The following is a 24172-nucleotide window of genomic DNA, read 5'->3' as shown; positions in this document are numbered from 1 at the left end:
CCCGAATTTGGCACCTTTCATTAGGGCACATCAATCTCAATTGAATTGAGAGATTGGTGAAGAATGGCCTTATAAGCGAGTTAGAAGAAAATTCTTTACCAGTGTGTGAATCTTGCCTTGAGGGTAAGATGACTAAAAGACCTTTTACTGGAAAAGGTTATCGAGCCAAAGAGCCTCTAGAATTAGTACATTCTGACCTTTGTGGTCCTATAAATGTGTGAGCTCGAGGAGGCTATGAGTACTTTATCAGTTTTACTGATGATTGCTCTAGATATGGGTATGTTTATCTGATGCAATAAAAGTCTGAATATTTTGAAAAGTTCAAAGTATTCAAGGCTAAAGTTGAGAATGCTTTGGATAGACGGATTAAAATACTTCGATCAGATCGAGGTGAAGAGTTTTTGGATTCAGGGTTCCATGACTATTTATTAGAACATGGAATCATTTTCCAACTCTCAACGCCTGTTACACCTCAGCAGAATAGTGTAGCAGAGAGGAGAAACAGAACCTTGTTGGACATGGTTCGTTCGATGATGAGTTACGCTTCCTTATCGAGCTCATTTTTGGGTTTCGCAGTGGAGACTGCAGTATACATACTTAACTGTGTTTCTTCCAATAGTATTGTGAGAACACCTTTGGACTTGTGGAATAGGCCTAAAGCTAGTTTACGTCACTTCCGCATATGGAGTTTCCCAGCACATGTTCTTGAGGCAAATCCCAAGATGTTGGAACCACGGTTGAGGTTGTGCCTCTTTGTAAGCTACCCCAAAGGTACACGAGGGGTTACTTTTATGATTCGTCTGAAAACAGGGTGTTTGTTTCTATGAACGCTACTTTCCTGGAGGAGGATCATATCAAGGAGCATGTAGTAAAGTCGTGTTACGTGAGCTTTTCAACGAAACTACTGAAACTTTAACAAGAGTTGTTGAATGACCTGTTTCATCAACAAGAGTTGTTGATGATAGTTTACCTGGTAGGTCGTTTCCACCTCTAGAATTGAGGGAACCTTGACGTAGTGGGAGGGTTAGAAACCCGCCTTATCGCTATCTGGGTTTCACAGAAATCCTAGCTATGGTAGCAGATGGCGACATTAAGGATCTGTTGTCTTATCAAAAGGCAATGGAGGATGTTGACCGGGATGAATGGGTCAAAGCCATAAATCTCGAGATAGAGTCGATGTACTTCAACTCAGTATGGGATCTTGTAGATCAGCCTGATGGGGTAAGACCTATAAGTTATAAATGGATCTACAAGCGCAAACGGGGTACTGATGGAAAGGTGCAAACCTTCAAAGCACGACTTGTGGTAAAGGGTTATACCCAAGTGGAGGGAGTCGACTATAAGGAGATTTTCTCACTTGTGGCCATGTTAAAGTCGACCTGCATCCTCCTGTCCATTGCCGCTTATTATAATTATTAGATCTGGAAAATGGACATCAAGACGGTTTTTCTGAATGGCAATCTTGAAGAGATTATTTACATGGTGCAACCTGAAGGATTCATTGCCTAAGGTCAAGAGCAAAAAGTTTATAAACTGAATCGGTCCATTTATGGGCTGAAATAGGCGTCTCGATCTTGGAATATTTAGTTTGATACTGCGATCAAATCTTATGGCTTTGACCACAACGTTGATGAACCTTGTGTTTACAAGAAGATCGACAACAATTCAGTAATTTTCTTAGTGTTGTATGTAGACGATATACTACTCATTGGGAATGATGTAGGTCTACTGACTGCAGTTAAGAACTGGCTAGTGACCCAATTTCAAATGAAAGATTTGGGAGAGGATCAGTTTGTTCTGGATATATAGATCTTTCGGGATCGTAAGAAAAAAATGTTAGCGTTGTCTCAAGTATCGTATATTGACAAGATCTTACTCAAGTACTCAATGCAGGACTCCAAAGGGGGTCTACTGCCATTCAGGCATGGAGTTACTTTGTCTAAGGACATGTGTCCTAAGACGCCTCAAGAGGTTGAGGAGATGAGATGGGTCCCATATGCATCTGTCGTTGGCAGTTTGATGTATGCAATGCTCTGCACTAGGCCAGACATCTACTATGTTGTAGGAATAGTCAGTAGATATCAGTCTAACCCAAGTCAAGGTCACTGGACCACAGCTAAGAACATCCTCAAGTATCTTTGGAGAACGAGGGACTACATGCTCGTGTATGGGTCTAGGGATTTTATCCTTATTAGATACACGGATTCTGACTTTCAAAGTGATAAAGACTCTTGAAAGTCCACTTCAGGGTCAGTTTTTACTCTTAACGGAGGAGTTGTAGTATGGCAGAGCACTAAGCAAGGGTGCATCACCGACTCCACGATGGAGGCCGAGTACGTAGCAGCTTGTGAAGCTACTAAAAAAGTCGTCTGGCTCAGGAAGTTCTTGATAGAGCTGGAAGCTGTTCTAGATATGTCTAGGCCCATCACTCTCTATTGTGAAAATCAGAGCCGTAACAGATTGGAATCTCAATTAAATCAATCTTTCGCAACGAGGACGTTACAATGGCTCATGGGAACAAGATTAAACAAGGTTACTCACTTTGAATCATCATCACCTTCATCCTCTAACTCGTTTACGAAGGCTCTCATGGCTACAGTGTTTGAGGGTCACCTTCAGAGCATGAGTCTACGGGGCCGCCTGCGACTGGACTAGGGCAAATGGGAGATTTTATTATACGAGGCCTTAGTGCCTTAGTTTATTGTTTTGTACTAGTTTTTGTACACCTCACTCGCTTTAGGACAAGTGGGAGATTGTTGAGGATGATGCCCTAAGTCTCGTGTCCCGTAGTTTATAAACACATTTTGTACGAACGTTTGTGATGTATAATATATGATATTTACTTCACTTTTTTACTTTTCACATTGGATGTTTTATTTACTTTACCAAAAACCAATAATCTCCGGTTGTCATTATATAACTTAAGCATGTATGTGGTGACATACAAGTGGATCATGTCTTAAGTGACAACCAAAATGGTATGTCCTATATGGATATAGGAAGAAAACTTTATCTTGGTAACGCTACGGATGCGGCTCGCTTTGTAGAATAGTTACAAGTGTTGTGACTTGTTACAGATGATCTGATCCTGATCATTCATGTGCGGACGTCCGAGCGGGGGCGTCCTATACAAAGAGTTTGTATAAGACCTGACCACAAAGTGTTAACATCTCGTCATATAACCCCATTCATGATAGAGACTTCACTTCACTAGGATGACCATAGGTAACATGACCTCAATTCTTAGTGAGTTGGGAATTCCTGCCATTGAGGGCGGTCCTTTGATTTTATTGGATACGAGTGGCCAGAGCGCCGACTCAAACCTACCACTTTGAGGATTTGTTTGATTTGGGAGCTGGGAACTCAGCTCACAAGATAAAGTTCACTCCTTACCTGAAGTAGGGGTAAGTAGATAGATTACTCCCTTAAGGATTGATCTTGGGGCTTGAACGATGTGGTGCCACACACCTTCTCATCGCCCAAGAGGTGTTCACACATAGTAGGACTATGTTGTATTGTTCATTAGAGGGATCAGTGGTACTTAAGGAGTAAGATGTAACTACAGGGGCAAAACGGTAAATCGGCCCAGCTATACTTACGAGCATCTTTGAAGGGTCATCGTACTGATGATTGGTTATATCCCATGGACATAGAAATATATCTGTGATAAGAAGAGTTCAGCTTTAGGTCTTTAGTGGAATGTCTGGTAGTTAACGGATGGTGGATATCGTAGCTAAAGAGTTTAGTCATTTACTCACATACCATTAGAGCTTCGAGCCATAGGTTCATAAGGTCCCCTTGATAGCTTAGATACAAGTTGAGAATCAGTTTTTGGGTCAGTTTGAAATGTTCAAATTGACAAGAGGGAGTTCGATTATATATGATATAATTGAACTAGTTAATTATATATGATATAATTGACTTTATGTATGAGATATATTAATTTGAAGGAAATTGGATATAAATATTATTTATATCTAGTGGAGGAAAAATATTGTGGTTAATATATGATATTAAACCATAGGTTATGAATATAATGTGATTATATTTATTATTTATTAATTGGACAGTTATGGGATAATTCGTCAGCATCTCTTCTTTTTTTGTAACTAATGATTAAGATGAAGAATCGTTTTGAGACGCTTAAATAGCTCACGGTGTGTTGCGATTTTAGAGAGTCATCGCTTAGTAAATCAGAGCCTATACGATAGTGTTGTTTACTGAACGATCACTTACACCCGCGTGCGCTACTTACTAAACGATTGCTTATCTTTTACTAAATGATCGTTTAGCGCCCGAGTACTAAACGATCATATAGATGATCGTTTAGCTTTTCCTACACGATCGTATGCTTCATCTAAACGATCAAGCATTTTGTCTATACGATAGACGAGTCTTTCTCTCACTTGCTTGATCGTTGTATACGATCTCTTCTCCTCCTCTCCTCTACCAAATCCGAATAGAGCCCACTCTTTGGATTCTCACTCCGAGAATACTGAGGGTTCCAAGTGGTGGTGTCGTCTTTTTTTTTCATTTGTTTATTTGGAGATTGTTCGTGGTAGACAATTGAGTGTTGCTTAACGATAGCTTGCCGTTCCAGCGAAAGCGAGATTTGTTGTGAAGAAAATCTTCAACTAGTATGTTCTCTGGGTCTCTTGTTTATTTATCCTGTAAGCATGCCAATAATTTTTTGTTGTTAATGCATATATGTATGTATGAATGTATATATGAAAATTTTGTCACAATGAATTGGAAAGATCCGCTTTCGCATATAGGTACTCTTGTATAAGAGTTCCTTCAGTCACACCACTATAGCTCGACAGTTTCACTCTCCTCACTATAGATATATTGTGTCCACTTGATTTTACCATAATCAGTAAGTTGACCCTTCACAAGTTGTTCGTAATACTAGCTGGGTCAATATGTTGTCTTACCCCCCATATTACATCTTGCTTCTTAAGTTCCATTGATCCTCTAATGAACAATTGGTTTGTGATCCAATGACTAAATCGGATCCCTCTCGAGCCAACGAGAGGGTGGGGCCCCTTGTTCAAGACCTGGATTCAATACTTAGGAGAATAACTTTTCTCCTATCCCTAAATCGGGTAGGCATAAATTTCTTCTTGTATCCTATGTCCTCAGCTATCTAGCCGGTCTTACCCCTGAAACGGGAGGCTTATTGAGCCGATGTTGTTAAGCCAACCCTCACCTATGCAAATTTAAGGATAATCCCGAATAAACAGGAGTTAATAGTTAGCTCAGGATTAAGATCGAGTTACCTAGGTCATTTAAGCGAAATAGTCAGTCTTAAACAGCAAATAGTGTTACAAAGAAAGAGTGACTTATTTCTTGGTCTGATCTTATGCAAACTCATTGCATAGGATACCCCTACTCCTCATGTCAATACATGAACGAATCAAGATCATTTCGTTTGTAGCACCATACAACAAATTGTAACAACTACAGAATGAGCTGCATTCGATAGTGTTACCAGAATAAGGCACTCAACCTTATTCTATATTATAGATCATTTTGACTATTTACTCGAACTTGATCCACTTTTATGTCTCCACATAAAGTTCAAGTATTCATATAATAGTCATGGATCTTAGTTTATTCGATTTAGTCTTTACAATTGCAATTTACAAATTCACTAACAACTTTATTGAATAAATGTTGACTAACATCTTTATTGATAATAGAATGTGTTTAACTTTACAAACTGCGAGTTTTAGGACATACAACCCGACAAGACTCACAGCCGATGACTAGTAGTAGGCGACACAGACGACAGAGTAGTGGCAGCGATTGACGTGCAAAAGATCTAGAGTGAGATGGCGCAGCTTGACGACTCAAATCGCGGCAGGACGGAGCCTCAATCGATGGCGAGGTGCGACGGCTACGGATCAGGCATCGGAATCTTGTGACTAGAGAGAAAAGAAGAGTTTTTCAGTTTTTTATATATATATATTTCTTTTTTTTCTTTTACTCTCAACTCTAATCCCTAAGACCCCATTGGGTAACCATTTGGTTTTTTGTTTTTGTTTTTGAAAATTAAGCCTATTTCATCTATATTTCTTATAGTGATTTGCATCCTTTTTAAGTACAATGGTTGAATTCGTAGCCAAATTCTAAAAACAAAAACTACTTTTTGAAAACTACTTTTCTTTAGTTCTCAAAATTTGGCTTGGTTTTTTAAACCATTGGTGAAAAATAGATAACAAAAGAAGAAATTTGGAGATGGAAGTACTTATAGGCTTAATTTTGAAAAACAAAAACAAAAAATAAAATGATTACCAAACGAGACCTAAATATATATAAAATTCCAAATTCCTTTTAATTTCTAAAATCCTAATTCTTTTCTTTTCCTTTATTTATTTAACAATATATATATATATATATATATATATCCTTTTTAAATTCCTTCAAGAATTCAAATCTCCAAGTTTCTTAAAATCTTTAATCCTTATTATCTAAATAAATTAACTCAATTTCCTTCTCCTAACTCATTAATTTAATTTTAGATCCAAACTCCAAAATTAAAGGGAAAAAATTTTAAACAACAATTTTCCTCAAATAAATCAATCCATTTTTTTCTTAAATTGAATTAAAATTCTAATTCTTTACAAATATTTTTAAAATTAACTATCTTGCCTCCTATTTAAAAAGCACCAATTTATTCAAAATAATGCTCAAATATTTCAAGATAATTTAATAAAAATTACCTAAAAAGGTCGGGATGTTACAGAACTAATTTAGTAACTTCGAGAAATCAATTACATCCATTTTTTGTTAATTAGGTTTTGTAGATGTAGATTAAAATTGACAAGTTTTATCTTGAACAATCTTTTCCCAATTTTCAATAAATTAAGTTAATAAGATACAAATTAGTTTTTCTTTTTCCTAATCAATTAATTTCTTTTCAACTTTCCAACTTTTTATTACATAATATATAGGATAATTGTTTTAAATAGAAAAATTGTTGGAAAATTTTTCAATATTATACAATGTCACTGTCTATTAGTGATAGATAGTGATAGACACTATCAATGTCTATCACTAACATTATAGATATCTATCTGTGTCTATCACTGATAAACAACAACATTTTGCAATCACTGACACTAATAGATGTCTATCAACGTCTATCTCTATCTATCACTAATAGACAATGATATATTACTATATTTATAAATAAGTTAACTCGTCTTTCTATAATTGAAAACAACTCTAATATATATTAAAACTATTAATTATTTTTTTTAGTTAGTTATTTCTTTAATTTTGATTTAATAATAAGCAGAACATATAATTGGTAAATAGAATATAAAATAAAAATAAAACATTACATAAAATAGACAAAAACTAAAATAAAGAACATACAAAACGACAACTTTGTTGTGATCTTTGATTTTAGAAGTTTTTGCTTTATTGTGTATTTAAATAGCGATAAAAGAGTCTTTCTTCATTGTTTGTATCCCGAATCAACGACAAAACACAACTACTTTAACTAAATAATAGACAAAAAGGGAGAAGTGAGATCAAATGTTTGCTGGAAAAAAAAAAAGGATGAAGAAGGTTGAACGGCCGGCGACAATGGCGAAACAAACACAAAATGGGGGTTTAACAATATCTCGACAAAAAATTTAAAAGTTTTAAAGTTTCATAATGGCTCGATTTTAATAATTTGGTCTTTTTGCATATGAGAAATTTCTGTGACTCTTAAATAATGGTCTAGTATAAAGTTTAGAAAGTCAGGTCGTTTCAAAATTTATATGCATTTTCAATTTTATCCTCGGTAAGTTTCACATTTACTCCTAAGGATAATGTATTTATAAATATTTTTTATACCAATCAATTTTCATATATATAAAAGCATAATAAGAAAATAGGTCTAGAAATCTAGAGAATATAGAATAATAAGAAAGCAACACAAATTTTCATAAAGTCCAAGTAGAACCTTCCAAAGCTTAAAAGAACAAGAACAAAATGGGTCTAGACATTTAGAGAACATAAAGCACATATGAACTTTTATATTAAATATAGTTTTCTTAATTTTCTATATTATGTCTTTATTGTTATTATTTGAGAGCTACATTACAAAGTGATTACAATACCATGAGATTTCTAATAGTAAAGGACACAAAAGAGGCCAAAAAGACTTGTGATTCCTATAAGCAAACACCAAATCCAATATGTTCATTTGATTCAAAATGCTACAAGACATGAAGAAGTTCAAAATAATATGCTTTGTTCAAGAGACATTCAAATAATCTTTGAATGTCACTTTTCAGGAACATGTTTCCTAAGATTTTGCCATCATATGAGATGACAATGGTTTTTTCTTGATGAATCTTGCTTAATTATTCAGATCAAATCAATAAAACAGACGAAATACTGTTCATTTATTGCTGAAAATTTTATTATCCGTTCCTCATTAAAGAAAGTAGTTACATACAAAGACTACATACAAACATTTAAATGTAAAAGGATTATGTTCACATGAAATACAAATCACCTGTCATCGCATCCAGGTGATACCGAAACTTTAATCACAATGAAGGCAGCCTCACATTAACAAACAGCAATTATTGGCGTGGTCAAGTATGCCAGTATCGAACCGGGACTTACCGACTATGAGCAACGGCGACAAACTTTCATTACACAGGCATAACCAGCCCTGCATAAAGACAGTTACCAACTTTTAACAGGTGAAATCTAACCACATTAATACATGTTTGAGTTTACTCCGGTGAGAACCTTCAGAAAAAATCCAAATCCATTGAGCTAAGCACACCATCATCTTCCCAGTTTACGTTTTTGGTTGTTCCATCTTTTCCAGTAAGGTGAAGAGGTGATTCCAATGGTGGCGGGACCTTAGACAAAAAAGAAAGAAGCAGATGTTATGAACATCATCTCTCTTAATGGCTGATAAAGAGTTAAACATCGTTATGTTCTTTGAAAGATCATCGACAGCCAAGTTCGGTACAGTTTTTTTAAGCATCATAGCTGTTCCTTACAAGCAATAGGAGTTTCAAAAGTAGAGAGCATCCGTACCATACACCGGATTAGTGGCCAGTTAATTGATTGGAAAAAGGGGTGCTGTTTGATTTCATTTGCACCTGTACTTGATCCTAAACGTCTGGCGGGGTCTCTTTGTAGCAATGCATTGATCAACTGCCTTGCTGCAAGACTTACCTGAAAGAATGTTCAAATCAGTAGTAGATTTTTGGGGAAGCATGGAATTGGAAAACACCAGTTAAAAACCTCAAGTTTAATGCATTCAACAGGAATCAATTTCCAGCAATACCTTTTCATAGTGGTGAAATATCTAACAAGGATCCATAATTCCAACAAAATAATGGATATGCCCTTGAGTTGCTTGTTAGAGAAACATGGTACTTGATGAGGCTAGACAAAGCTCGGGCACTAGCCAGCGGATGATAAATAGGTATGGCTGATAGTAACAAGACCAATAACTATGGGCTGGTTGAGCCCCAGACATTGTTTAACCATTTAGGCAATGCCAGTTAGACTACTGTGTACACCAGCATTCTTCTTGTTGTTCGAAGACTCTTCTTTAGCAAGTTTATAAACCCCATCAAAAGTAACTTCACTTGCTTGTTTAAAATGATTTAAAATCTACTAGGTGAACACCGAATGTGAATAAAAACTGAACTCTTTTTTAAACTAAATATTGCTCAAAATCTACTAAGTAACTTCACTTGCTTGTTTAACCGTACATATACTGATTGATAATTTATACTGATTTCTTATCAATGTCTAGCTTCAAATTGTTTCTTAAATGAGATGTCATTGTGCTAATGTTACTTAGAGAAGATGGTTACCCCCCACCATATTTTTATACTTACGTTGTGTTAGGTACTTAAGTACCACATTGGTCATCCACTTAAATACCACATTGGGAGAGTCAAGCCACTTGAGTACCATATTGGTCATCCATTCTAACCAATGTGGGACAAAAGCATCCCATACTACCTTAGTTCCTAACACGTTGATTGAAGTTGATAACAATTCAAGCCTTCTTGTGGCAAGTAATATCTCAGAGTGATTTATTCTTTACCTGAATGCTACTTGGGAAGGTGAGATCTTTGTGCAAGATGTTACCAAAAGTCTTCTGCCTGTTCTTTCCCCTGAAAGGTGTGCGACCATAAAGCATCTCATACAACAATATACCTGGATCCCAGACACAACCATTTTAAGTCTTGAATTAGAAAAGCATCACCAAACACCTGATAGTAAAATAAGCAGAGAAGAAGTCTATCCAACAAAAATAGAAATGGAGAATAAATAATTTGATGATATAAATATGGGAACGAGTAGTGAACTAACTAGAACATTTTTTTATTTTATTTATGAAGGAAATATACGAATAGCTACAATTTACAACCAAATCAATTGCAAGGCTTATCTTAAAAACTAGGAATTAACAAGAACATATTTATGTAACATGATCAGTGATGTTTACAACTTTCAGTTGTCATAAATATATATCCAAGGGAATATTGTGGCGTTGGTAGTTTCATCAAAATGATTGAGTCATTACAGTGCCATATTCACAATTTTGCTTATAGAGAAAATTAGAAAGGGGAAGTGCAAAGAGAAATAGGCAAGTAATCTTGATAAGTTCACCATCATCTTACCAAGAGCCCACCAATCGATAGAGCTGCTGTGGCCTTCCCCTGTTATAATTTCCTGCAATTGATGTACCAATAAGGACTTGAGAAGAAGTAATCGATGAAATCATCATCATCTTATATGTTTCCTTAGTTGAAGATGCAATCTAAAAACTACTATCATGCGCTGTTCCAAAAGCTATACAAGAAAGAATGCATTTTCCATAATTCTCTTTCAAATTTGAGGAAAAGCCAATCCAAATCATGGATTGCCAAGACCAAATTATAAAGACTTCCGTAACTAGTCTTTAGAGACTGAATTACTTCTGTTTCCTAGTGTTCCACATCATTCAAAATATGCCTTATTTTACAAATTAATCCAATAAAATTAGTGTAAAGTAGCTATAACTGGGGATTCACCATACAGGAGCTATATACTCTTCAGTTCCAACAAAAGAATTTGATTGCGTGATCGGCTCTGCAACAAATACTGGTGGTGGTTGACTTCGAGATCTCCTTCTACCTTGAGGCAATGGATACTTCACAATCTAAAATTCAACGAAAACAATCAGAATTAGTGGCATCTACAAATAGTAGATGGAATTTTAGAAAATGTCATTTGAATGGAAGTTTACTCGAGTGTAGACCACATGACATGACTAGCAAGTCAGTATATCTATATCTGATGCCAATAAAATTTCCATGGTCAACTAGCATAATGCATGAGATACCTTGGTTTTTCATGGCTCCATCTTCAATAAGCTCAAAATGACAGTAAAATGCCAGGTACTAGATCGGGCGGGGAAGCATTTAGGATGATAGAGCAGCTCATGGACCAGAATCCTCATAATTAGTTTTTTTCTCATCTCCAAGTTGGAGAACTATGCACTCCTCTCGTGTTACACTTACATTTACTAATATGTCTAGTAGAGTTTCTATTCGGAAAAGCCCAACTACTTAATTAGCCTATTTTACACCCTTCCAAAGTTCCACTGCCTCCAACCTATGGATATGGCATGCCCCAGAGTAGTTTGATGTACTATTGTCATGAATGGAATGATGCATGGCTTAAGGCTTGTTTCATATAATCAACACCATTTCCTAACTTAAAAATATGAAAATCTAGGATATGATTCAATAAGAAGTGGTCTTAAGATGGTTGTATAAGAAATTGGGATGCACCTGCGGTTTGCAGGATGTCACAAGTGATAAATCGAAGTCGGCAAGTGTAATATGCCCATCCTTCTGGAGAAGAATATTTTCAGGCTTCAGATCCCGGTAAATGATTCCTGCATAAAATCATAAGGGAAATTGAATGCCTTTCTCAAATAAACAATGCAGTTTATCTTGTCGGACAGTATACCTTTCATGTGATGAGTAATGAGATTAACTAGTATTCAATTACAGTAAATCTATGTTTTAATTCTCGTGTGAGTAACGTGGAGATTATTCCCAAGCCCTTTACCAGAATTATTTGGAGTTCTAAATTGCCCAAAATGGTAAATGCTAGCAAAAAAATTCGGCAAAAGCATCCTAGGTCCAGTTTCTCTTAGCTGCAGACTTGGAATGAAAGAAAAGATGAGGATCTTTTAGGGTGTCTTTAGGGACCATAGGAAGTCAAGGAGAATATTTTCTTCTTGGCCTAAAAATCAAGAGAAGCACTGAACTACTCAATGATTTTTGTGATTATTCATATCAATTGAAGATGGTTTCCTTTTCCTTTCCAATCTTTATTAGTGATTGAATTTGGTTGGGCATCCTGTCCTTTCCATCTCTTTCAATTCTCCTCCCATCTTAATGAAATGTTTCCTTGACACCCAAAAGAAAAACGGTTTGGGATTGATGAGGGAAATTCATGAATCTTTAAATCTGTGTCATCTTTATAAATGAAATCAAAATGTTCTTGAATAGTGATAATTCTAATTAGATACTCAGAAAACCCTACTGTAAGTTGATGTTATTCTCAGACAACTGCACTCAAAGCTTCAGAAGAGTAGGAAGAAATATGGTATGTATGTCAGATGAGATCGAATAAACTGAAAGATCAATGTTACCTAGACAATGAAGATATTCCAAGCCAATGACGACCTCTGCAGCATAGAACCTGAATATGAGAATGGGGCATAACAAGTCGAGAGTGTGAACATGGCTTGGATGAAATAAGCATATTGCTAACCTGAGCTAACATAAATTATTTATCCATGATTAAAAAGACAAATTAATTCATATTTTTATGTAACTTTTGTTAAAGTTTCGTCCTCATCAATTTTGTCTGCATCATATTCACAAACTAGTTTAGACTCCAATAGGAAGAAAGAATGAAAATGGTCTGCTATTGATTCAATACCTGATTTTGCTTTTTTCCCTATTTTATAGCACAAGAGCTCCTTCAAGCAATTAGGTTAAAATCATAACGGATGTTCATAGTTCCTTTCGCTGATGAGCTTAATATAGCACTCAACTTCCAAAAATTGTAGAGTCGAGTGATAATCCAGATTCCTAACTTGCTAAATGAAAAATTTTACAAATTTTTGGTGTTAATAAAAGAAGGATACCTTGCAGAATCCTCTTTAAACATTTTCATGGGTTGCTTATCAAGCAATGCGAATAACTCCCCACCAGGGCAGAAGTCTGTTATCAAACAAACGTGTGTAGGGGTCTGGAAAAAAACACACAAATAACGTCATCCACGAAATCTGTCTCAAGGGAGTCAGATAACACATGACATACAGAATATTTCCATATGGGAATGGCTCTTAACATTATAATAAGCTGTGTGAGTTTGAACCAGACCCTTTTTGCAATTGTCAAGGCATGCATCGTTGTGGCACATTCACAGTTAGAATTCTAGTTAAAATTCATAAGCATTCCATATTTGTAAAAATGAGCAGGACTAGTTCTAAAGTGAACATATAGAATTAATATGGAAAATGGAGATGAAATAAGATATGTTTGAACCTCAAATGAAGTGTATAGTGTTGGAAGAAAAGGATGATCCAAAAGCGCAATGATTTGCCTTTCAATGCATGCTCTGTGGACCTTCAGAGAAACAATTAATCACAAATTACTCTTCAAAGTTCAAACAAGGTGATCAGATGTAGTTACATAACTAGTAGGTGCATTTGTTCAAAACCCTGTGATATTTTACTGAAGCATCTGTAACAGTCTGCCCAATTTTCAGAAAATTGATATTCATACATGTAGTTGTAGATATGTTTATGAGGAAAGTCTCTTTTAATCTTATGTCTCGGTTATTTGAGACACATAAAGTATTCAGGCAATCATGAACTCTACCAAGCTTTTGACGAGCGTTGAAGAAGGCATAAGCTAACAAAAATTGTTTTCTTACAATCCACGCTATGACTGGAAGCAAGTTTATGAAGCAGAAATGTGGGGGTATTATAGTAATCAAACCATGGTTTTTTTATAAGACCTTGTTTCGATTCAAAAGTGCTGATTTCTCCATTGCTTTCAAGGCATAAAGTTCGCTTGTACCTAGAAGTTCCACCAGATGAACACTGCAGCAAATATGCTGCATAAGTTATCAGAGCAGGTGCAAAATTAACAAGGCTTGATGAAACCACAAATTACAAAATTTCCAAAAGGAACAAGATGGTATAACTTCTAGAAAGTATCCAAAAAAAATGGCAGGGAACAGTTTGTCAGCTAAAAGGAAAGGTCCAAATAGCAGCGTCCAAGCCCCAGATAGACTGAAAAGATATGATGGCCTTACTTCTCAAAGGCTGATACTGTGTGGTTCTTCAGGTATATTTTCTTCCTCCTTTTTTTTTTAAATTAAAGGAGTTATCTAAATGCAAATTTGTTCGCTTCAAATATTTTTTTATTGCTTATCAATTTCATTTATCGAATATTGGTTTCATGGTAGCAAATAGTATGACTACAATAGAAGTGTTAATTGTTACATAATTGCAGTAAAATATGCAATTCAAATAATTAGTAAAAAAACTTATAATAAATGTAAAGCATAAAGAGATTGAGATAATTTTAGCTATTCATATGGAATCAATTTCATTTGAATTATTTATATAAAAAAAGTAAAAAAGAAATAATCATGTACAATGCATGGTAATAGACTATTACACTACATTACCTGCCAGTGTCTCCACAACCCAGTGGTTTAATAGGCTTAAAATGTTGGAGTCCAATTTTTTCACCACGTCGGATAATCTACAAAATAATAATAATTAAATAAATAAATAAAATTTTCAAGAAGGAAACCTTAGCAAGAAGCAAAAACCAGTGAAAATATTTCTAGAAACAGCGTCAAGATACCACAATTGCCTCATCTACTTTTGTGGACGATAAGTCCCACCCTAATGAGAGAGGGAATCTATTCAGCTAGTTGTAAAATTTATGGATGAATTTAAAACTTCTTCAAGCCAAGAATTAGGAAGAATGAGGAAGCTAGGAGCAATATATCTTCTGGTGATTCAGAGTTATTACATTAAAGGATTTAGAAGTTTATAACACAAAAGTGTGAAGTTGAGAAGAACTTTGGAAGCAACACGAAAATTGTCGAGAAAGTTCGGTCATCATAACAAGAAAAGAAATGAGTAGTGGCGAAAGGTCAACAATTTTGCAAAGATTATAAAAGAATACAATTTTGCATACCTTCTGTATAGCAGTCCAAGAAGAACTATGCTTCTTGTGAGGCCTTGGGAAGACTGGTTGAGAGTGAATTGCCCACAAATCTTCTGGTCTCTGAAACAGGAGCAGTTGGATAATTAAATTACATCATCTATTTTTTAGCAATCAAAATTAAAAACCCAACAATGTACATATCTTGTGAAAGGTTTTTATTTAAGGAAGAAATCATTTAATTGATAAATAAAATAAATGAGTCGAAACTCCAAACACCCATTGGTGAATTACATCAGAGTTCTCCAATTGGAGATTAGATAATACGTCTAAAATGAACAAAATGTTGCCGTGAAAAGTGAAAGGTTAGATATGTCTATTCTCTGTAGCTCTACCTTGAGGAAACATTTAGCATGTTATAAAATTGATGCCATAAAATTGATTCATAATTGACGATTTTATATAATGAAAGAACCATGCTTTTGATAAACAAGAACATCAGCTCTAGAAGGATTGGTAGATTTTTTGGTACACTCAACTCTAGATTGACAATCTGTTGTAATTTAAATTATAAAGATGAAATAATTTATTAAATTCAAAATAATATATTGGCCTGCATTCATTCTTACGTTAAACAAAAGTTGATTATGTATTAATTTTATTTTTTCTAGATTTGATCTAAGATCAAATCAAATTAAATTTTGAAACTAGATTACACTCCCAATTCCTATACTATATCATATGTGTACATATTAAACAATTTTAAATCTTCTCATTTATCCGATCTACCTTGTGCCTAACAATATTTGAATAAAGATTTTAAAATTTTCATATTCATACCTTGATTACCAAAATAAGATTTAAAACCATATATATGTGTGTGTATATATATATAGCATTAAGTAGGTAATCAAACCTATCAAAATTAAAATAAAAAATATTAATTTTTAATTATTAACTAATTGATAAAAATTAAAAAATAATAATAATATTTTAGTTCAAATTAATATTTGAAATTCAGGTAATTAAATCTATCTAAATAAATATAAAAATTAATATCATTTTAGTTACTAGACTATTAGGATGGTTAAAAAAATAGAAAAAAATAATATTTTGGTTTAAATTTATTTTTTTAGTACAACTGGGATGGGGGATCAAACCTCCAGGAGAGTAAGACCTGCCAATTATCATTGACCTAAGCTCACCCAATTAAAAGTGGGTAATCAAATTGATCCTAATAAAAAATATATTTTTTTAAATTATTAAAAATTTAAGTCTATAAAAAAAAATAATAGTTTGGTTTAAATTAATGTATGAGATCGTAAAATAATAATAATAATAATAAAGGTTGCTTTCAAATATAGAAAAATGAACCAAAATATTTACAAAATATAACAAATTTCATAATCTATCTATGTCTATCAGTAACATTGATAGGCACCAATAGAAGTCTATCAATATCTATCATTGATAGATTCTGAAATTTTGCTAAGGTTAAATGATTGTGTTAGTAACCACAAAATCTATGTTTAAATCCCCATACTCCTAATTGTACTAAAAGAAAATAATATATATTAAATATGATAAAACTAAATGTCACGTAATAATTTGTTTCATTTTTTTCTAAATGAAAATTCAAGAAGTAAGAGAAAAGAAAAATAGTTAGTTCACATTGATGGAGTTTAACATAATGTAACTCACATTTAGATGCGTAGAAAAGAAAAAGTAAAAAGAAGATTCGGTATTTTGTAGCGGTAAAGAAATTAGTTAGTTCTGTCAAATTCAAACATAGAGCAAAAGAAATACCTTACCAAGTTGGCATCAGGAAGTTCACGGACAGCCTCATCAACATTCTCTGCAGTGGCTTTAACCTAATAATAGGAATAGAACAAACAAATACTCAAAAATTATCAAATGCTGATAATCGATGTGTAAACTAAATACACAAAAAGAATTGAACTTATGACTTAAGAAAATAATAAAAATAAAAATAAAATTATACCAGCTTGGCACTTTGCATCTCTGCCGTCTCAGAAAGGCGGTTTTGCAAAGGTTCCACATGACCACTTCCATCTAGTTGTACACCAATAAAATACTGAAGCTCTCCCTATACAAATAAAATGGGACTTAGAAGAAAATGTTAATTGGAATAGAAGTTGCAACATGACAATGTGAAATTCAAGTATCAAATGATGATTCAGAAGAAGGTTCTGAAAGTTACCGTTTCATCACGCATTGGTTGCAAGTGGAATAAATTCCAGAACTTTTTACCTATAATTCATAAAATCAGGTACTTCTACAAACTGCTGCTAAATGATGTAATGCAAAAGGTTTCAAAGTTCAAATCTTCTACATGGAAATGCAGAATATAAAATTTAAATCAGATCATTGAAACTAACTCCGAGATCTGAAGTAACATTGACAAGTAAAACTCATTACAGTTGATTCATCATCATACCATCACAGCATCAGCTTACCAGTCTTGGTATAGTTGATCAACTGAACAGTTATTTCTCTTTGTTCCCTAATTGCATCCCTTATCTTTGAGACAGTTTCTTGATCCGTTTCAGGTCCTTGAAGAAACCTGTGGGATAAATGGGAAATGTACTACATTTATTGTGAAATAAAACTTTTCTGCTAAAGTTCATTTGAAAGTTTGACGCTAAGTTAATCAGACAAGATTGTAGTAAGAACAAAGTAACTAGATAATGTGGTCAAATTGTTCCCAGCTGGTTCTATATTTAAGCATATTATTCATCTTGAAAATTATGTAGTTTTTTTTAATACTCACGTCGAGCAAGATACAGAATGATAACTTTCAAAACCCCAAAGAGGGGGAAAGAGAAATAAAGGATGGCATGAAAAAGTATATAAAGATTAAGTGAAACTTAGAGGGCCTTTGATTTAAAGTAGAAAATAAACATAGAAAAATATTTTTTATTCTTAAAAAAAAAGGGAAAAAAGGGACAAAGATGTGATGATGTCCCTACCGACAGTTTCGTCCCAAAATTTCCTCACGTGTATATTCCGTCAATTCAAGAAAGCTGTCAGATGCAAATATCTGCATAAAAGAGTAGAGTTAACTTTTAGGAGCATTGCACATTATCTACTGCACTAAGCAGAAACCTAAGATTCCTTATTTGCAAGTTTTTTTACACTATGCAGTTTAAACATGACCAAAGATTATGCGAAAACTTTCTAGTTTGTTGTGACTAAGAAAGATAATGGTTTAGTTAGTCAAAGATGCACTATGTTAGCAGCAGTTCATATCAAATAAATATTTGTTGAGTGCAAATCATGAGATATGATTTCTAAGTTAGAAGGGAAAGTTTTACAAGATCCATCTAGTCATTTTCAAGACTGATTAATTTTTCTCAATATGATTCATAAAATATTTGGTTTTAGTTACAATTGCGCCAGAGGGAATAACAAAATACTAGAGATACATTATGAACTAACTTTTGTTTTTCTACAAGTACCTGAATATTCTTCCACATCTATGATTAACCAATTCATGTTTAGTCAACGCTATCAGATCCAGTTTAACTATAACCTCTCGTACAGTAAGAGAAAATGGTCTTACAATTGGATTATCAGGAAGCCTTGGATCAGTAATGACAAAATTTTTCTCAATTCGCTCCAATGTGGTAGCTAAATCAATTCCTTGGCGAATATCCTTTTCTCTTTCAGCACGGTCCCAACTATCAGTCCGTTCTATTTCGTCGGTCATCAAAATTTCTGGTTCAAAGGCTGTTACTTCAAGCTTCCTTGAACTGCTTAGAGATTTCCCTTTGAAACTGCAATATAACATAACAAAGAACATCCTGAAATCAATACTACAAAGTGATAATTACAAATGATATTAACCAACCATTTAGTCCGTGTAGTTATGAAATAAATAACTACATGATGGTTCCAAAGGAATTAAATATTCAACTGCCAACATTGGCATCAACACAGTGAAACAGTCAACAATCCTGTACGAATATCTCACCCCACTAAAGAAACTCGACTTGATAACCTAGGTTTCTTGCCTAACCCATCATCTCTGAGGTCCTGTTGAGGAGTTTGTCTACCCGGTGTAGCACTTGCAGCTTCAACCGACTTTGGAAGAACATAATCAAGATTGAACTTTTCCAAATCTTCTTTTTTTCTGGTAGTGTCATGACTCATAGCTCGATTAGATCGAGGATTCTTCACGGTCTGAACAACCTCTGTGATGGAATCCATTGCCTTTTCCTTCTGGCGAGCTGAAACATCAAGAGTGAAAATTAGAGGTGAAGGTAACATCACATTCCATAGAAATTTGGAAGATCAGTTACCATCATAGCGGATTAAAGACTTCGGCAACCCGTTCGGTCGTAATGCTTTATCATTTATGCCTTCTGTGTACTTGCTTACTTCTACCTGCATTCTGCCAAAGAAAATACCATTCTTCAATTTCTTAGTTCATCACAGTTTGTTGCACTCAGAATCTTGTGGTCATGCATGATTTTCCCTATTCACTTTGTAATTTCATAGAATACAATTATTCGAATTCATGCACAGCAAAAGCATAGGCATGATCCCTAACAGTTTGAGACAAAATACTTTCATGGCATGACGGCACAGGAGCAGTAACCAAGAAAGCTTGAAAAACAAACAAACTTAGACTACTGTTTTCTAATTTTTGCAGAAAAACACAAGGTCAGTTAATCCAAACTTTAAACAGGGAATGCCCATGAAGAATACACAGCACCATTAAACCAAGGGAGAACACAATGCAACCAAGAAAGTCCCGGTCATTTTCTAGCATGAATCATCAAAGTTAAATGTTCGTGCAAAAGTAGCATTTAGCAAAAGATGAATCAAAAGAGGAAGAAGAAATCAAACCCAATAAATTTGATAGTATTGCCATTGTCATCCTTGATAGGCGTGACTGTCAGAAGATTCCAGAAAGGAGTGCCATTCTTCTTGTAGTTCAAAAGCCTCCCGCAGTAGCTTTTGCCGTTTTTCACTGCATATCGAATTTTGTCAACTTCTTTCTGGTCCGTCTCTGGTCCCTGAAGAAAACGGCTGCCACCCAGAAAAACAAAAAACACCAACAGTTCGTCATTACCGAAGTATGAAATGAAGAGCGTCGCTGCAAGTCAACTTTCATTTTATTGTGCCCCATTTGAAATTCAGCCATCTTGGATGATACGCAATGCATATAGCATTACACCCAAAATTTGGAAAACTGGTAATTTGACCAGCATCCACACTACCCAGCTGGTGCTCCATCAAAAATCTAGATATAGCATTATAGCAATGTAGTACATCCAAGCATAAGGCATCTGGGTATTCCAAATTACGTCTGCAATTAAACTTTTGAGGATTCTTTTGGAAGATCTAAAACTCTTTCTGTGCTTCTTTCGAACCATTCCATGACTAGCTTGTTTAAATTTTAAACTGTAATATCAGGACCCCTCTTTTGGGTCTCTGTTAGTTTATTATTCATTAAATGGAAACTACATATGGAATCTCATTTGACTTTGAATAATTCCCACATAATAAGAAGTCAATCACCCACTAAATAAAGAAGCAAAATTTTGTTTTTTGTTTTTTTAATTAAAAAAAGGGAAAAAGAAAAAGAAAAAGGTTTTAGAAGGAAATACTAGTCTCTACACTTTGCTGTTCAGAGAGGAGGCAACATGGGTTAACGTTTTCTGAAAATAAATAAATAACTCATTATAAATGAACATCTTTATGGGGTATCTTTTTTGCCCTCTACTGTTTGACCCAGAATTGTACTTATGCCTCTATGTATCATACAGCTTTTACACCAAAAAGATTCGTTCTTTTATTTTCTCTTCTCTTCTTTTTCAATAAGCTTAGTGAATTCATCTTACCAGTTCCTTCCAATGACCTCCTCTGAAGCATAACCAGTCATGCCAAAGAAGCCACTGCTCGCATACACGATGGGGCAGTCTGGTTTGGTGGCATCAGAGACTACAAATGTCTGTTCCAAAGAAGCCAAAGCATCCTTCAACTCTTGTGATACCCTTGGGAAAACTCCAGAGGTTTCATTGCCAAAGCTTGATGTTCTTCCTGTGTCACTGATTTTCTCTGATGATCTTTTGCTGCCCCCTCCTTCCCCTGATGCTCTCCCCACGATGGCCTTGAAACTGCCTTCTTCCACGTTTGTCTCCACCACCAGTCCCCACTCCGCCGCCCTTTCTGCTATGTTTGCTTCTGTTGATGTTGCCCGTTTGGAAGAAGATTGCCAGCTTTTTCTGTCTTCTGATTCATTTCCAGGAGTGTTTGTTGTGTTTGATTCTCTGTCAAATGCCATCCATTTATCGGTAGGCTTGTTGCTGCTCATACCTCGCTTGTCCTCCATTCTCAATGTCTCTTTTTAGTTTGTGAACAGAACAGCCTACCAAGAAATGTCAAATTAATATTGGGACGTGACCAAAATTTCTAAGTTTTAAGATACTCAAAAAAACTGAGAAATCTGACACAATCTTAGAGGTCATAAAAAGAACTTGACAATGGAAAAGCATAGGAAAGCCAAGTACAAAAGAGACAAGCAAATGAAAACAGAGAGAAGAATTCATCTTCCCAACAAACCAACCAAGCAAAGCTCAACACAAATACAGAAAATGCAGAAGAGGGCTGCTGACAATCATAAAGCAGAAGGCAATACCTGCATGATTCAATTATACGGAAAAAAAGAAAAACAGAGTGAAGCACCCACTTTGAAGTAGTGAAGTAAGCAGAAGCTTCCACAAATGGGAATTTTGTACAATTCAGAACCTTTCAAGTCAATTCTGAAAACCCAGAAACCGTTTCTGGCTTTTCAGGGTGAAATTTCAGACCCAAAAGCTCTCTGAGGACTTTGATCGAACAGGTGGTGTGCAGAAGGGATGACAGTTGAAGATAAAGTCCCCATTTGCCAATAAATATGCCTCCCACCCAACCGTATTGCATACCCCATGTAAAATGGAGCAAATCCCATGATGACCGTTGATTTAGGCTCGGTTTATCCATAGTCTTGTCTCTTTATCAGATTTTCCCACGAGAGAAACAAATAAAATAAAGTAAAATAAAGCGAAAGATTTGGCAGGAAGACATATGAGGTCACAGAGGCTCCAGGACCGCATGAAACAAGTTTCTCCACGTACTAATCTTTGAAAATTGAACCCACAGTTTCTTGATTGCTATAAAGCTAGCAGCTTTGCTTAGCTTTTTCGTTGCTTGGACTTCGATGATGTTCTTAGACGTGTTTCTCATTGTTGTTTATACGATAAAACAAAAGGCATTACTTCAAAAATATCTTGAGTGAATTAATTATTGAAAATTTGTCATTTGTGAAGAGGTTTACACGTAGTATTATTAAAAAGGTTTGAAAAACTTTTTTGGTTACATGAAAATGGGTGACAATTAGTTCCACTACTTTCAAGTTTTAACTATTTATGGCCCATTTGTTAATCATTTCGATTTTGTTTGGTAACCATTTTGTTTTCGTTTTTATTTTTTAAAATTAAGTCTATGGACACTACTTTTACTTTCAAATTCCTCGTTTGTTATCTAACTTTCATAAATAATTTAAAAAACCAAACCAAATTTTGAGAACTAAAAAAAACTTTTAAAAAGTTGTTATTATTTTTGGAATTTGGTTAAGAATTCAACCATTGTACTTAAAAAGATACAAATTTTGTAAGAATTGTAGATGAAATAGACTTAATTTTTAAAAAATAAAAAAAAACAAATGGTTATCAAACGGGGCTTTCGTTTTTATTTTTAGTTTTAAAAATTAAGTTTATTTCCTCTCATTTCTTACAATTGTTTGCATTTTTCTTAAGTACAATGGTTTAATTCCTAGTCAAATTCCAAAAACAAAATGAAGTTTTTAAAAGTTACTTTTTTAATTTTCAAAATTTGGCTAGGTTGATAACAAAAAAAAAGAAGTTTGGAGGCGGAAGTAGTGTCTATAGGCTTAATTTTAAAAGACAAAAACAAAAAATCAAATGATTACCAAACATGGTTTTAGTATCTGAACTTCAATAAGTAACAATTTAGTTTCTATATTTTGAAATTTGTAACGATTTAATCTCTATTATAAAAAATCTTGTCAAAATTAAGTATCAATTTTATTACGTAATAACTTATTATTTAAAACTTATACAAAAATCTGATCTCAAATCCGTTTATTGGTCTACATGTATAAATTTTTTTATTAAATCCTACAAAACTTTTCACAACATGGACTATATCACTACAAATTATACAGCATACATACATTTTTGTTACTTATTAAAGTTTAATGATTAAATTGTTATATATATGTAAACATAGTGACTAAATTGTTACCAACTAAAGTTCAGAGATTAAACTATACTTTCTAAGAAAGTTTTGGAACCAAAAGTATTTTTTTAATTGTGTATCAATTAAACTCCTAAAATTTTATATGTAAATCAATTTAGATCATTAATTAGTATTTTTTATTGAGAATCAATCTTACATCAATTATAGTCGTTTATTTGTAAAGCGGATATTTCAAGAAGTTGTAAGGATGATTTTTAGGATGTAATCAAAATGAATTATATAAAATGATCATCGTAGGAAAAAAGAAATTAAGTGTTTAATTGATATAAAATATAAACTTCACACCATGTTTTTCAAACGAAATTTAATATACAAGTTTGATTTTTCTTTGGTCTAATTTGTACTTGGAATCATATAGCATATTTGGTTTTTTTTCTAAGGAAAAAATGAAAATCAAACAAACAAAACTTTATTTGGATAGTCCAAAATCCAAATATCTACTTGTTTGATTAGCCAACTATTTTTTAATTAATTTAATAAATATGAGATTTAGAGATTAAAGACCGTTGCGTAGTGTCACAATCAAACTTGAAGGTAATAGATTGTTAAGCTCACTAGTGTAGATAGTGCACTAGTGACACATAATT

General features: G+C 34.1%; 1 protein-coding gene across 3 annotated transcripts; it reads right to left on the bottom strand.

Moving 5' to 3' along the window:
* Positions 1-8379: 8379 nt before the first annotated feature.
* On the bottom strand, positions 8380-22473 carry PHOT2 (phototropin 2). 3 transcript variants are annotated; one of them, XR_016523806.1, is made up of 24 exons: positions 21904-22473; positions 21107-21633; positions 20109-20291; positions 19559-19650; positions 19231-19486; positions 18820-19033; positions 18227-18297; positions 17714-17820; positions 17458-17507; positions 17239-17343; positions 17048-17107; positions 15270-15359; positions 14749-14825; positions 14071-14155; positions 13596-13676; positions 13193-13296; positions 12692-12741; positions 11820-11926; positions 11058-11185; positions 10665-10716; positions 10085-10197; positions 9058-9198; positions 8761-8876; positions 8380-8680 (listed from the first exon to the last, which is right to left on the bottom strand). XR_016523806.1 is itself a non-coding variant. In XM_039046731.2 (24 exons), the coding sequence occupies exons 2-23, from the start codon at positions 21595-21597 to the stop codon at positions 8763-8765; spliced, it is 2766 nt and encodes a 921-aa protein (XP_038902659.1). In that variant the 5' UTR covers positions 21598-21633; positions 21904-22473; the 3' UTR covers positions 8380-8680; positions 8761-8762. The 3 variants fall into 3 exon arrangements, 2 of the variants coding, with proteins under 2 accessions (XP_038902659.1, XP_038902661.1); XM_039046731.2 differs by having other exon boundaries at positions 11063-11185; XM_039046733.2 differs by having other exon boundaries at positions 11063-11185; positions 21955-22466.
* Between the last annotated feature and the right edge of the window lie 1699 nt (positions 22474-24172).

This window comes from Benincasa hispida, chromosome 10 (genome assembly GCF_027475165.1).
Source record: "Benincasa hispida cultivar pf3 chromosome 10, pf3_genome.v1.1, whole genome shotgun sequence".
Lineage (NCBI taxonomy): Eukaryota > Viridiplantae > Streptophyta > Magnoliopsida > Cucurbitales > Cucurbitaceae > Benincasa > Benincasa hispida.
This window is presented reverse-complemented; position numbering and strand designations above follow the sequence as displayed.

Coding starts and splice junctions, on each gene's coding strand:
- PHOT2 (XM_039046731.2), bottom strand. CDS start 21,597: ATGGAGGACAAGCGAGGTATGAGCAGCAACAAGCCTACCGATAAATGG. Junction 19,034..19,230: donor AGTCGAGTTTCTTTAGTGGG/GTGAGATATTCG, acceptor GTTATATTGCAG/TTTCAAAGGGAAATCTCTAA. Junction 12,742..13,192: donor TTTAAAGAGGATTCTGCAAG/GTATCCTTCTTT, acceptor TCTCATATTCAG/GTTCTATGCTGCAGAGGTCG.